The sequence below is a fragment of the Tachypleus tridentatus genome, chromosome 1 (assembly GCF_004210375.1).
Source record: "Tachypleus tridentatus isolate NWPU-2018 chromosome 1, ASM421037v1, whole genome shotgun sequence".
Taxonomy (NCBI): domain Eukaryota; kingdom Metazoa; phylum Arthropoda; class Merostomata; order Xiphosura; family Limulidae; genus Tachypleus; species Tachypleus tridentatus.
Window position 1 is genome coordinate 144,375,441 of NC_134825.1, and position 14,768 is coordinate 144,390,208.

At 33.1% G+C, this 14,768-nt stretch overlaps 1 protein-coding gene across 2 annotated transcripts in view; it reads right to left on the minus strand.

Annotated features, from left to right (window-relative positions):
* MED21 (mediator complex subunit 21) overlaps window positions 1–14,768 on the minus strand; it is a 48,507-nt gene that overhangs the window by 12,486 nt on the left and 21,253 nt on the right. The window contains exon 4 of one of the 2 annotated variants that reach the window (XM_076456436.1): window positions 9,102–9,408. The exons of the other annotated variant lie outside the window; for it this stretch is intronic. Coding sequence (XP_076312551.1) covers window positions 9,244–9,408 — 165 coding nt within the window. The 3' untranslated portion in view covers window positions 9,102–9,243. Of the gene's footprint in view, window positions 1–9,101; window positions 9,409–14,768 lie in introns of those variants that run through there. 2 annotated transcript variants of the gene reach the window in all.

The following is a 14,768-nucleotide window of genomic DNA, read 5'->3' on the forward strand; positions in this document are numbered from 1 at the left end:
CATTTTAAGATATTGATCTATATTTACCAACTACCTTTTCTGTCATAATCAACCAGTTAAGAGTGTAATGTCTTGAAGACAAGTTTATAAAATAAGAAAAACCACATGATCTATGTCAATCAACTGACTCTCTTGACTGCTGATCAAGCATTAATCCAAGTAATGACTATTGAGTAATGAGACCAACATCAGCATTGTGGCATATCAACAGATCGAAGAGACTTTCTCTAATGGGATTTCTTGGTATCACTCTTTATGAATTGTCAGTTATGTACTATCAGTATTTTTATATTATGGTATATGATACCTGGAATAGTCAATTTTAAAAATGATCATAATTTATGTATGGTTTGTCATCATGTTCAACAGCTTGGGATACATTGCAAAACCACTGTAAATAAAAATTCACTTTGTTGAAATATGAGGTATGAACAAGTCCACCCAAATCTGAGTTAAATGCTGCAGGTATATAAACATTTTATCCCACTCATCCAGGATTGAAATTTTCATCCTTTTGTTTGCTTCACCCCTTTGTTGGTGAAAACTTGTGAATTAAACTTATTACACAGTGCAATTACTCCATACACTTTTGGCAACATAGTGTTACAGCTGTGTATATATACGTTACCCATGTTCATTTATATTGGATCCATTGGGAGCTTTAACTTTTCATCTGATAGTTTGATAGTTGGAAATCAACCATTCAACTGTTTCTCAATTGCTTATCATTATTTCATGATATGTAGTTCATGCATATCACAATCAGGTCAGTTAGGACTCACAAACTTAACAACTGTACATGGCAGTCTGCACTACTCATTCAACTAAATCATCAGATGAGATAGTAAAAAGCAAGGTCTTACCATAGCCAGCACTTGACACACACACACACATTGGAAACAACCGACTTGTGAAGTTGGCTCCAGGTACTCCAAGTCTTGTTATAAATTGTTCAGTCATCACTTCTGATGAAAGTGCTTTAACACAAACCAACAAATAAACTCCAACCAATCTGTGATGACAAGAAAACCCACTTGTAGAGAAAATTATATATTTAAAAACAGCTGGTATGGGTAGAGAAAGCACTACGTAGAGGAGCAAACAATATTTCGCCTTCTTCGGTCATCGTCAGGTTCACAAAGAAAGAAAGGGTTACTGACTGGTAGCTGACCACATGTGACAAAAACTAGCAACAAAATATGACATTCCAGTTAATACCAAATTTATTCAAAAACCAGGCACAAAACTATACTGACAAACACAACACCAACATTATTTATAAAATACAATGTGTTAACTGCCACAACTTCTATATTGTAGAAACAAGTGGAAAAATGGAAACCAGATTCAAAGAACACAAAAAGTCACCTTCATAAGTTTTCAAACACTGCAAATCAAATAAACACAACATAACTATAGAAAACACCCAAATGCTAAAGAAACAAACATAAACAAATGCAAAATTAAAGAAGCCTTACTTATACAATAACTCAAACCCAAAATAAACCAATACAGAGAAACACCTGTATACCTATATTAATAAATATATCCAACATCTAAGCATGCCCTCTACATTCCTACACTCAATTACACAACCATCTTCAAGTGTGGTTAACTACTGGTCAGTAACCCTTTCTTTCATTGTGTGAACCTGACAATGACTGAAGAAGGTTGAAATGTTGTTTGCTCCTCTACTGGTGCTTTATATACCCATACCAGCCATTTTTAAATATATAAAACTCCAACCAACTTAGCAAAGTAATTTATATGCTACCATATATTGCAAACTTCCATCAGGTTTTGACAGAAAACAAGCTATATTCTAGGTGACTTTCTTGAATAAAGAACCTACAATGTATCTGTAGAGTTTTCTTATGGACAGAACATATGCTACAGTGTATGTTCAATCATTCAACATTGTTACATAAATTGAACGATAAAAATGAATGCATAAAGTCCAAAGTGTCTCTGTCTTAGGGCTCTGCATTAAAGGTTAGATATAATGTATTAGTGATCAGTAATAATATCCCGGCATGGCCAAGTGTGTTAAGGCGTGCAACTCGTGATCTGAGGGTCGTGGGTTTGCATCCCCATCACGCCAAACATGCTCGCCCTTTCAGCCATGGGGGTGTTATACTGTGATGGTCAATCCCACTATTTGTTGGTAAAAGAGTAGCCCAAGAGTTGGCAGTGGGTGGTGATGACTAGCTGCCTTCCCTCTAGTCTTACACTGCTAAATTAGGGACAGATAGTCCTTGAGTAGCTTTGTGCAAAATTCAAAACAGACATTAATAATACTATAACGTATTATTCTGCACTTATAACTTGCTATCTGATTGTTAAATGTTACATGTGTTCATCTGCCAGTTTGTGATGATTACGCTTTGTCTTGTCTCACAACAAGTAATGCCCAAACTGGCATTACTTATCTGGGGCTTTCTCTTTCCAACATTATATATGGCAAACATTCAAGAGCAGAGTAATTGTCACCAATGATATGTCTCATCATCAATGTTGCTGCAATGGATTTGACTAATACACAGTGCTAAAATCTAAGCAATTGTCTAGCTATAGACAATCTTGCTAGCAGGCGAGATATTCATAAACATTTCAATACTACAGACTAAATAACTATTTTACATCAAAGTTATACTCTTGATAGATCATTCTCCCATATATAATTTATACATAATGGATTTTTTTAAATTTCATTAACCATTTAGTGAAGCATGGTTACTTGAGTGGTTAACTCCCTACTTTACAAGTAGTTTAATGGTGGTATGTAATTATGTTTTTATTCTCTTGTACCTGAAAGGCTTTGTCAAACTTCCCTATTTCCACTCTCACTGGCATCAGTATCCAACATGAATGAACAGTTCTGAGGAGGATAAGCTAGTACTTATGCTTTGATAGAAGAATGGAATGTTCCTGCAACCTCAGAAAAACATAGACTTAGTGAATGCTGAGTGGTGTAGCTGTTTTCAAGAAATTGACAATAATATGAAACAACACTAAAAAGCAGAGGTTGTTTTGTGTCACCTTGAACTGGGGCCAAACTTTGTTCACTGCAGGGTCAGTGGAAACTGGATTTTCCACTGATCTACATTATTTCCAAATATATGCCCAAAACAACCTCTGTATATGTAAATGCATACTTTCATGACTTCAGCTTCCAGCCTGCTTCTGTAAATGCATTGAATACAATTCTCAGGTTCTCATTTGCAGTCTTAAACATACAATCAAAGATCACTGTCTCTACATAGATATACATCTCTTCCATTGCAATTCTCTAAATGTAAACTCCATTAGCTTATCAAAAGAAACAGGTTTATTTTTTATTGAAACATAATACATAGTTCATACACATAACCTACAAAAATTAAACAGGCATTTCTAAGAATACAAATTGGCCATCTCTATGACATCATATATGTAATCCTGATGTGTAAATACAGATATTGTTTGTTAAAGATCACAGAATGCAAAGAACCATGTGATGAAAAAAATATCCTTGGGAGTAACCATATTTTCAAGGGATAATTTATTTGAACAGTAGAAGGAAGATCATGTTTTTGCTTTAGATATTGCAAATGGCAAATCAACTTAATACTAATGGTAATATTGTGCCCTAAGTTTAATGTTTGTTTATTTAATAAAATGGTATTCTTTTTTGGGGTACTTACTTATTGGTAGCCTGAGTACTCTTATTTTTTTTACTGTCTGGTTTGTTTTGTCAGATCTAGCATGTTTAACCTATGATTACCTTCTAGTACATTCACACATGGTAAAATACAGGCACTAGCAAATTTTTCCTCATTCACCATCCTAATGTCCACACAGAGCTTTAGTGTTCTTTCTGGCAACTACTACTGGAAATGACAAAGTGCTTTCCAAAGTTTGTATAATCTCTTCATTCAATATTTTGAATTTTCTGAAAGTATACTTTGTGCTCCATGAAAGATTTTGTGCCAGTTGTTTCACCAAATGCACAATAAGATGTGCAACTATTGCCTAATATTTTATTTCTGTAAACACATTAACACGTTTGACCAAATTAATTGCTCTGTACCAAATTCAGAATAAAGTTTGTGCTATCTGCTATGGTGATGGTTTCACTTTGAATGACTGGTACATGACAGTTCTTGACTGCTCTAGTATTCACCAAAATTGCATCCTTATGTCCATGTATTTCCACAATATCATGATCGTGCTTTTCCAAAGAAACTACCAAAACATTGGCTGCAAATAGGCCCTTTGTGCCCAGTAATTCTATATTGCAATCATGTTAGAAGTCCTGTCCTCATAGAAAGATGCATCTCAGTCAGAGGGATAAGCACTGAAAAAGAAAGAGATATTGGCCACAATATTTCCCTGAGGGTTTTAAAGGAGGTCAAGGATTGGATATGTGAGCCATTTGCTACACTTTTTTATTTTAAGTCCTTCAATACTGGATAAGTACCAACAGATTAGAAACTAGCTAATGTCACTCCTATCTTCAAGGGAATTAACAGAAATTGCTCTAGTAATTATAGGCCTATTAGTCTTGCATCAGTTGAGGGAAAAGTTTTGGAAAGTCTGATAAAACATACTTTGTAAAGGCATTTAAGAAAATTTAGAATTTTATTGAATAGTCAATGAGGTTTCATGAAGGGATAATCTTGCCTAATAAATCTTTTGACATGCTTTGAAAATAGTGCTGTGTATGTAGAAGAGGGTAAATTCATAATAGTAGAAAAACACTAAGTTCAAGATGTCTTGATAGAAATGAAATAAAAACCCTATAATCTAATATTTTCAAAAAGTGGACATTTCGAGTTGGTATATCTGGATGTTTAGAAAGCATTAGACAAAATGACACATAAAAAGCTCGTTTAGAAACTTATGTTTATATGTGATTGTATAGAAATGTGGCTTGATGAAAGAAAATGGAGGGTTGTTATAAATGGAATTCAGTCAAACTGGAATAAAGTTTCAAGTGGTATACCTCAGGGCTCTCTTTGATTTAAATTAATGACAAAGATGAAGTATTAGTCAATACATTACTGAAATTTGCTGATGATATTAAGGTCTTGGATGTTGCTCACCATAAAGAGGATGCAGTTGCTTTACAAAAGGATTTAGATTATTTAGCGAGTTGGGCAATTAAATAGCAAATGGATATTAATTATAATAAATGCAAGATATTGCATGTGGGTTATCATAATTTGAATGGGAATAACCTTAACAGTGTCACAAAGGAGAGGAATCTTTAGAGGAATCAATCTCTAAAGCCATCCAAGCAGTGTGCTGTTGCTAGTGGTAGGGCAAATAGGAGTTCAGGTTGTATCTGCAGAAGTATTGAATAAAAGTCTATACAGGCTATAATTTCAGTATGTAGGACAATGATTAAGCCACATTTGGAATATTGTGTTCAGTCCTGAGTTCCTTACCTTAGGAAAGACATTTAATTGTTGCAATGGGTTCAGAGGAGGGTTACTAAAATGGTACCTATGATGGAGTTGTCATAGTCTTAAGGATCTTAATCTCTTTTCATGTCTTCTCATGAAAAAAAAAGAGTTAGAGGGGATCTGATTGAAGTGTTTAAGATTGTAAAAAGGCACAAATAAGATTTAGGTAAGGTAGAAGCTGTCTTCAACTAAGACAATTTTATTTTTCAGATAGGGTGGTTGACCTGTGGAATGGGTTGCCTTTGAATGTTGTGGATGCAGAAAATTTGAGTTTAAGAAAAAGTTTGACATATATTTTGATAAGAGCTGGATGTAAATTTTTTTAAATTAATAGTTTTATTTAGGTTTAAAGGATGGGACAGTTGAGATGAACTAACAAGTCGATTCTCATCCTTAAACATTATGTTAAAATTTTGTAGTTTCAGAAGAGACCCATGAAACAGTATTAGTCATATATATTTTTAGCTTGTTACAAGTTTTGTACCAATTTGTGAAAATGAAACATTTTCATGTACATCAGTTTTGAGTTAAAAAAGTAACTATTGTAAGTTGTTCTTGAAAATATCTATCACATTAAATATATGTTAACAAAAAAACTGGAAATAAGCTTCATGGGAGAATAATCATTCAGATGAATGTAATTAATTAATACAGGCTCAATAACCACCATTAGTAAATTCTATTAATTTCTTAGGTTTGTTTTTTTAACTTGGCAGGGATTTTGTTTTTCAAAGAAAAATTCACCAAATTTTCCCCAACTGGGATATATTTGGGAAAGTCAGTTATAAATATCAAAAGAGAACTTTGTTCTAGTATTTAAGAACAGGTTTATGATAGTCATCACATAAATTTCTTAAAACTTAAAATAATTTGAAATTTTGATCAAAGATACAGGAATTTAGAATTTAGACAAAGACTAAAGGTGAACTTGAAGGATGGCAAAAAGCGAGAGCAGTGAGATGCTGGGCAAGTTGGTGGAAAATAGCCAATGACCTTTTGACATGGTCATGGAGAGATGAGGATTTATAAATCAAATGTCTTGGCTGAAATCAATAAATCCAATGCCACAGAATTAAATGTGGGGGTCAAAGCCTGAGAAAAACCCCTTTCACAAGACAGATGCCAAATGATCTACCTCTCCTGCATCCTAGCTGAAAAGCAAATCTAAATAGTTAATACAGAATTGCATGTATATGTTTGTAATTGCAGAGCTAGTATTTTGGTACGTTAGTTTGCAGTACAGGTTGTATTACAATATTGTTTTGTGTGGCAAGCTTGAAGGCAATGCTTAAAATGAATCTGGTTGCAACTTTACAATACAATAACAATTTATTAGTGTAGTTAACCTTTGTTTTAATAGTCTAATAAAATTTATATTTAATGTAATAGCCACCAAATTTGAAAAAGTCCACTTCATACAAGCAAAGGTGTTTCTGGACTGACTACAAACAATCATGGAAATGTTCTCAACTGAATGAAGGGATCTGACTTCTACAGAACAAAAATTGAAGTCAAGTGTTTGATTCACTTGAGACTATAATACAAATTGTAACTGCAACATTTCCAGAAATGCTTCATCACACACATCAAAAGAGGGAAATTGCCTTTCTCGTGTATCTATTTCTGCATTTACCCAGCATGTTAAACATTGAGACAAAAAGATTAATGACATACCCACTAAATCATTAGTTGTCTAAGATCTCAGTATTGGCATCACCCTATTTATATAAAATGTTTAGGTATTAGGTATAAACATTCTGTACTGAAACTGATAACCTACTGTATATATGCTTGAATAAAGCTATGTTCAAATTCCAAATTGTTAAGTGTTTACAACCATAATACTTGCATCTTACACCAGCTACATAATAATTAATTCATAAGCTAAATTAAAAAAATAAAACAAGTCTCCACTTAATTCTATAATTGAAGAAATTTAATATTTTAAACATTATATTGGTGTCCTATTAGATTGTACATCTCAAATACACATACTATTTTAAGGTTTTTCTCATAAATTTTGATTTTTTGTTTGTTATACCTATTTATCCATGTAAAGTTTTTAATTCTAAAACATCACAAATGTCTTTATTGCTAAAATGTCTTGTCACTGAGAAACTTGTATAACTAAAGTCCTTGAACCATGATCCAGAGGCCCCATAACTGTAACCAATATATAATCTGATTTTCAAAAGGTTCTACTTAATAGCTTCTTCAACAATTAAAGAATTATAAGAAGCATTACAAGACCACAAAGTATGTCATTAGAGAGAGATATGAGAAAAATTATAACCTTAAAAGGTGTAAAAGGCATACAGAATTTAGCAGTTCCTTTCCTGCATGAAAATAACAAAATGTAAACCATTTTTTATGACAATCTAGTTAAAAAAAAGGAGAGAAAATAATTACAAGTACCATGACTGAGGTTTAAGTCAGCCACCAATCTTTTGGTACTGTGAAAATTATAAGCAATGAAATTATTATTCACGTGTTTAAAACTAATAGATCATACAAATATTTTACAAGGTTGAGTGCTCTGTGTTGCATGCTTGTTTTGAAATAACTAGACATTTTCACACAAGCCCATACCAAGAGCGGTAAACACTGGATTGGTGTAACCACTCTCTTTTTCAGATGTGAAATGTATATTTTCATGTAGTTCATAAGCTACATTAAACTTGTAAAATGAAGCCACACATTATATGTGGGACCTATTGGTGAATGGTAATAAACAAACACCCAAAACACATATCTAGTTACTTTTAAGCTTCATGCACATTAAGAAATGCCAGAAATATATCCTCGTATGATAAAGGAAGAAAATCTGATGGTAAGTTTTTAAATTTGTAGTTTAATGAAACAGCAGTACCAAATCAAAAAACAGTAATATGTATCATTTTTATTGAACTCAAACATCAGAGATGTCCCTTTCCTTCTCTCTTATCCTTGAGTAAAAAAGTAATTTTTCTCTCATCTGTTTTATTAACAGCAACCCTGTAGTATTAGTCTTAGAACACAAGTAATGTGCATAGCAGCAACCAGCATGCTGCATAGCTGTCAATGTAAATCTGATAAGTCTTAGTAGAGACAAGCAATTAACTTGATTACTTTTGGGTATTATTTAGTGTCATATAAAGTTACTAATTACAATTAAATTGATCAATGTCAGAAAAGGGGCCAAATAAATGAAATTTACATTTACAATTATTAGTTTTCAATAATTTCAGTAATTGAAATAATAATTAAATTGAATAATGTCATGAAAATAATTAGCTGAACTTACTGTTTCAATTATTACTGTTTTTGATTAGCCCAGTTACCCAGCAATTCAAATATTACCATAACAGTTGTTCATTACTATATTAAATCAATTCAATTTCTTTAAGCATAATTGGTTAGCACTACTTCTAAAACTATGTTATTAAAAAAAATTATTTTAAAATAATTTTACATAAATTTAAAGGAAATGGTAAATAATAGCCACCTGTAAATATAATCTAGCAAATACAGAAATTTTGGAAATTATCAATTTCTTCAAATTAACTGAGATATGTTTGAGGAAATGTTAAGAATCAGGAAGTTATAGTATTTTAATTTATTGTAAATTTAACTGGTAGAAAATGTTTTTAACTTTATATATACGATGAAGTACACTTTAAAATTCCATTCCATTTATTAGGTTTATAAAAACAGGTTACATGAGAATAAACATTCAGCATTATATACAGAATATACTTACACACACAGAGGTTCACAAGTGACACTTATGAAATAAAATGTAAAAAATATAAATAAATCACGGTAAAGAATCTTGCAGCCTTTGCATGTCCAACTGAGATTGGGCAATGTCATGAAGAGCTTGTTGTATTTGTTCCAAAAGTGATTCACCTCGCCTAACCACTTCCTCAAGTCTTTTGGCAGACTCCTGATTTTCTTGTTCAAGTCTACGAAGGCTAGCAGCCTACAGAGGGTGAAAACAAAATTTTCTGACAAAAAAAACAACTAATATTTTAATATATATACAGTGGAGCGCTATTAAGCCGCGGACCAGTAAACCGCGAAATCGCTTAAGCCGCTGTAGCAAGTCTTGTGAGCGAGGATTATCGCGGCTCACCGCTAATTTAAGAACGTGTAAAAACGCGGCTTACGAATTTAATCCTGGCTTTATAACTTCATGGGGATATTTAAAAAGGATTTGCTTTAATTTGGGAAATAAATAAAATATATTACAATAGAAATCGACCGTTAATCTACCTTATCCGCTCTCTATGTCAGATTTATGGAGGCCGCCATTGTTACCGTATCACGCCTCTCCATACATTAAAGTTAATCCACGGTAAATCCGTGAAAAAGTGATCAATAATTAAAGTATTATTTTTAATTCGATAATCCGATATTTTTATGGAATTGTATAAATATTGGCCACAAACCCAATAGAAATCACTTCAGTTTCTGAATTAATAGTGAGCATATCATATTGACAAATTCCTACCCCATGAGTACCAAACGTAAACATGCATCGTATGACGTTCAGCAAAAGCTGAATGTCATAGAAAGAATATGAAACGGCGAAACTCGCGCTAAAGTTAGTAGAGAGTTAGGCATACCTGAGTCTACATTGCGTGGGTGGATTAAAGACGAGAATAAATTAAGAGCATTTCTTGATGAACTTGATGAGGGTGGTTTGAAACGCAAGAGAGCTAGAACAGCACAAGATCCTGAGTTAGACAAGGCAACGTTCAATGCATTTTGTGAAGCCAGAAACAATGGAATTCCCATATCTGGACCAGTTATTCGAGCACAAGCAGAGAAACTACACAAGGAACTTCATGGCCCTAATGCAGATCCAGAGTTTACTGTTTCAAGTAGTTGGTTTAAACTTTAAAAGGTGGAAGCAGCGACACGGCATATTGCAAGTAAAAATCAACGGCGAGATCAAGTCAGCAGACACTGTAGCAGCAGAAGAGTTCATTCCTAAGTTCCAAGAATTCGTTGAAGAACAGCAACTTGTTGAGGAGCAGATCTATAACGCAGATGAAACAGGTCTTTACTATAGAATTTTGCCAGATATAACTTTAGCTATGAAGAAAGACAAGAACAGCAAAGAAGGCTACAAACAAATCAAGGGCAGGGTGACCATGTTGTTCTGCTGTAACTGGACTGGTCTACACAAGCTGACGCCAAGAAGAGGGCAACAATGAGCAAGAAGCAAGCAACAATAACGTCATACTTTACCAAAAAATAAACTGTATTTGTAATTTTTAAAATTAATAAACTGAATAAAATTTTTGTGATAATAATGTAAAAAGTGGATAAAAATTTAATGTGGTTTCGTATACATTCGTAAAAATTTCAAATGTAATAAACTCAGCATGAAACTAACTTTTTTGTTTATATTTATGTTTTTAAAAAATGTAAAATGGTTTGAAATGTATTTTCTTTGTTTTTTCTTATTGTTTAACTGCCAGTTAATAAATTCGGTATTAAAAATTTAATAATTTATGCAACTGCGCAATATCGCTACCACGATTAAAATGGCGGCCCGCATGTAACACGGGAAGACGAAATTTTACAATAAAAAAGGTTTATTTTTATTGTAATCTTTATATTATTAATAAATCTTAATCAAAATTGTGTTGTATATGTTATTTATTAAAAAGGGGAAAAGCGAGCCATCGCAGTGCATTGGTCGTTTGTGTTGAAACGGCACTTGTCAATTGTATCTGAATAGTCTATACATTAATATTATAATGATTACGCAATGGCCCGGATGAGGCTCCTCGGCGGAGCTGTTGGCGACTTCGGCTTTTCAGTCACAAAGGTTTAAGCCGCGGTTAAGCAGGTTGACCCCCCCCAATACCGCGGCTTAACGGCGCTCCACTGTATATATATATATATATATATATACACACACACACACACACCAATGAAGAACTTAAAAAATAAATTTAAAATAAACTTAAAACTTAGTGATATTAAGCATGCATGCAAGTAAAAAAACTATTGTTCAGCAATGTCAAATAACATATTTTTTAGTCTGACTGACTATAATGAAGTGTTATTTTAACAGCACACGAATTATGTTGTAAAATATATGTTAAATATATATTATTAATGGTCATAGTACTAACTGTCTACTTAAAACATTGGGAAAATAAGAACTTTTGGATATACATTAGTCGTAATACTAAGTGTTAATTTGGTTAAATGGTTACAAAGTAAAATACTCTCTTGTTAAGGGCAGTGAACAGATCAGCTTGTACAATAATAACTAAGGTACAAGTTGCACATTGTTAAAATAATACATTTCCCTTATTTTGTTAGCTATAAAAACTGATACAACTAGTTTTTAATGTTTAAAAATGAAAATGTTCTAAAGCCCAAATTGTTGCACCTAAGTAGTTCTCATAAACAAACTGATACGTTTTTGTAGTTTCAGTGTACCTGATTTTTCCTCATATGTACTAAGACTTCTAAGTTCTTGTAACATACACATTTTGCTTTGGACATAAAATTTTGTTTTTCAGAAAGACTAATGACAAAAACCACTTTAAACAGCAAAATATTACTATTGTACAACAGCCTGTCAGCTTTTTCTGTAGTAAAGATATCATTGTTGGATACATTTTTCTTCTTTTTTTTCAGCTTTGAGAATGTTTCAGAAATTTTTAGAAAAAACAAACAGAAATTGGGATCTATAATTTTATGAATATTTCAAACTTTAAAATCTGAAAAAAGATACAAATATTCATGAAGTTGTTTTCTAAACATGCATGTGTAGGTTCTTTTGTTGTACTGCATTACCAAGGTCCACAACACGGTAATGCATATGAACTGCCAATTTTTTTGATATCCTGACTCTATGGAAGTTAAAGTCATTTCTGCTGTAACAACCTCAAACAACACAGCAGGAGATTCCACTGTTACCAACCACTGAGACTCAATTCTCAATTTGTGTTGCAGCTAGTGATCCACAGAGCTCTTATACAAGAAATACTTTAGACTTGCATTTTCTTACATGAAAATCTAACTCACAATTCATGTAAATTAACTTAGATGACAAAAACACATAAACATCTAACTTATTAAAGTCCTAGTACTAATGACATAAATTCTCAAATCTCCCAAGTGTAAAGAAAGAAAAATCCACACAAAGGGCATTTAAACATGAAGGGTACACATGTCAAAAAACTTACCACAGAACCACTGGAAAAATTGGAAGCAATACGAAAAAAGAATGAGAAGAGCAATCCTCCATAAGGTAAATGACAAGATAGCATGGAAAGTGTAGCAGGAAAAAGAAAACTAACAAAATCACCCACGTGTCAAATATACAGCAAAACCAGAATATGCATCAACTGACAACATACATAACTAGATGTAAAAAGAAATGGAATGGGAAACTCATGAAGAGGTTTAGTATGGGAGAGATCACAATAAGAAGATGCAGGACAAGAAAGTACAAATATTCTTCTTCCCTGTTGTATTCTTCTTTAGAAACGTTGTGAAGTTAAAAAGAAGAATCCCTGACAAACATATGAATCTAACTACCTGCAATGTAAGACATGTACCTCCTTTGCAGATCAAGTGAAACCTGATTTCTGGGAAGTTGTATCCATATTGTTTGTGGCTGTAATAGGGACTTCTATAGTCAATACACTAAATCACAAATTCAAACTAAAATCTCTTATAATTTGGTAACAAGAAACACACACACACACACACACAAAACAACTGTTGAAACATCTGAATGCAAATATTTGAATGGCAAAGAAGCACAATCACAAATGGGAGATATACATGAAAAAAACATGTCTAAATAATGCTGTGCCAATCAAAAAGTGAGGATTGAGTGGGAATAGCATAGAGCTAACTGTGGTAATATAAGTAGTACAATACTACTGAGGGAGAGTAATCACATACTATGTTCATGTTCAACTAATCAGTTATACTGAGTGTGGAAATTTTTTCAGCAGTGCTTTGAAAGCAGAAAGAACACCACGATAGCTTTGGTAAAAGGAGGTAAGACTGTATTGTAAACCATCAAGTTGTTACTTGCATCTTGCATGTGTGCTAATATGTGACAGCAGTTTTACTGCCTGCTTTATAATGGAACATTTAACTGTGATGTAAAAACTGTCTCGTGAAATATCCTTAGGAAAACCAACCTAAACAGAGTAGAATATATTTGAGAATAGCCTTTGGTATTTACAGTTCTCTCCTGAAGATTGAGTGAAGCAACTGGCATACTAGTGATTCCTGGTTACTTCAATAATTGAGCCAACACTTGTCTACAAGTCAATATGTCAGCACAATCTAAAGGAAAATGAATGTTGTATGGCTCAGAAGGCTCCATGTTGTGCACAATATCAGGTGTACACTTCAAACCATCCCAGTTTGTTAGTTTAACAAAATGAGTAACACAAGCTATGAAGTGGATGCTTCTGAAATTTATTCATTCTAGCAAAACTGATTGGAACAAATGTGTATCTTATCAAATTATGGTGCATCATTCAATGGAACAGTTGTTTGTTCTAGTTATGTTTTTGGATGGCAAACAGTGTTGAAGTGATTTTTATTTGACCCCTAGAGCAAATGTACCACAGTGTCTGTATGAATAGAGGGAGAGGTTATAGTGTATGTCTGTAACCACGCACTTACTGCATAAATATAGCAAGAAAGGGTCACAGTGCAGCAGAAGAAATGGTATGGTATAACAGTCAAAGTTGTGGACACAGTAGCAACACAGAAGAAACTCAGAACCAGGTCCTTGTGTCAGACTAAAAATTTAAATGTAAAATTATGAATTGCAGAGGTAAGTGTAACATGTTGAACACACTGACAAACTAATGCTGTATGCTACTGATGAACCTTTCATGCACTGGCTAGATCAGGTATTGCAGGTTGAGACTGAAGAATCAGGTGATAGCAAAAGTAGTTTTATATTACCTCAACTCAGCTGATGAAGAGGAAACGTTGAGTACTTATCCTAGAAAAGATGAAGACAATGGCCATATTGCTAGGATTAACTGCCAAGACAAACAGTTAGGACAATCACACAATTATAAGAATAATTAATGAAAGGAAATGATATTCTTTACTTTCCAAGCTATGAAACAGTTTCACTGACAGATATCTGTGGTATATCAGAAGTTGCTCAGTTTTTACACAGTTAAGATGGTTGGTATTATTAGATGTAATGCCTAGACCAACAATGCCAGAAGTAATACCAGTAGTGACTGTTAGGAGTTCAAAAACTCATTTTAAAGAGCAGTAAGCAATTTTCTAGAGTATAATGTTCATCCCCACTTCATGAACATC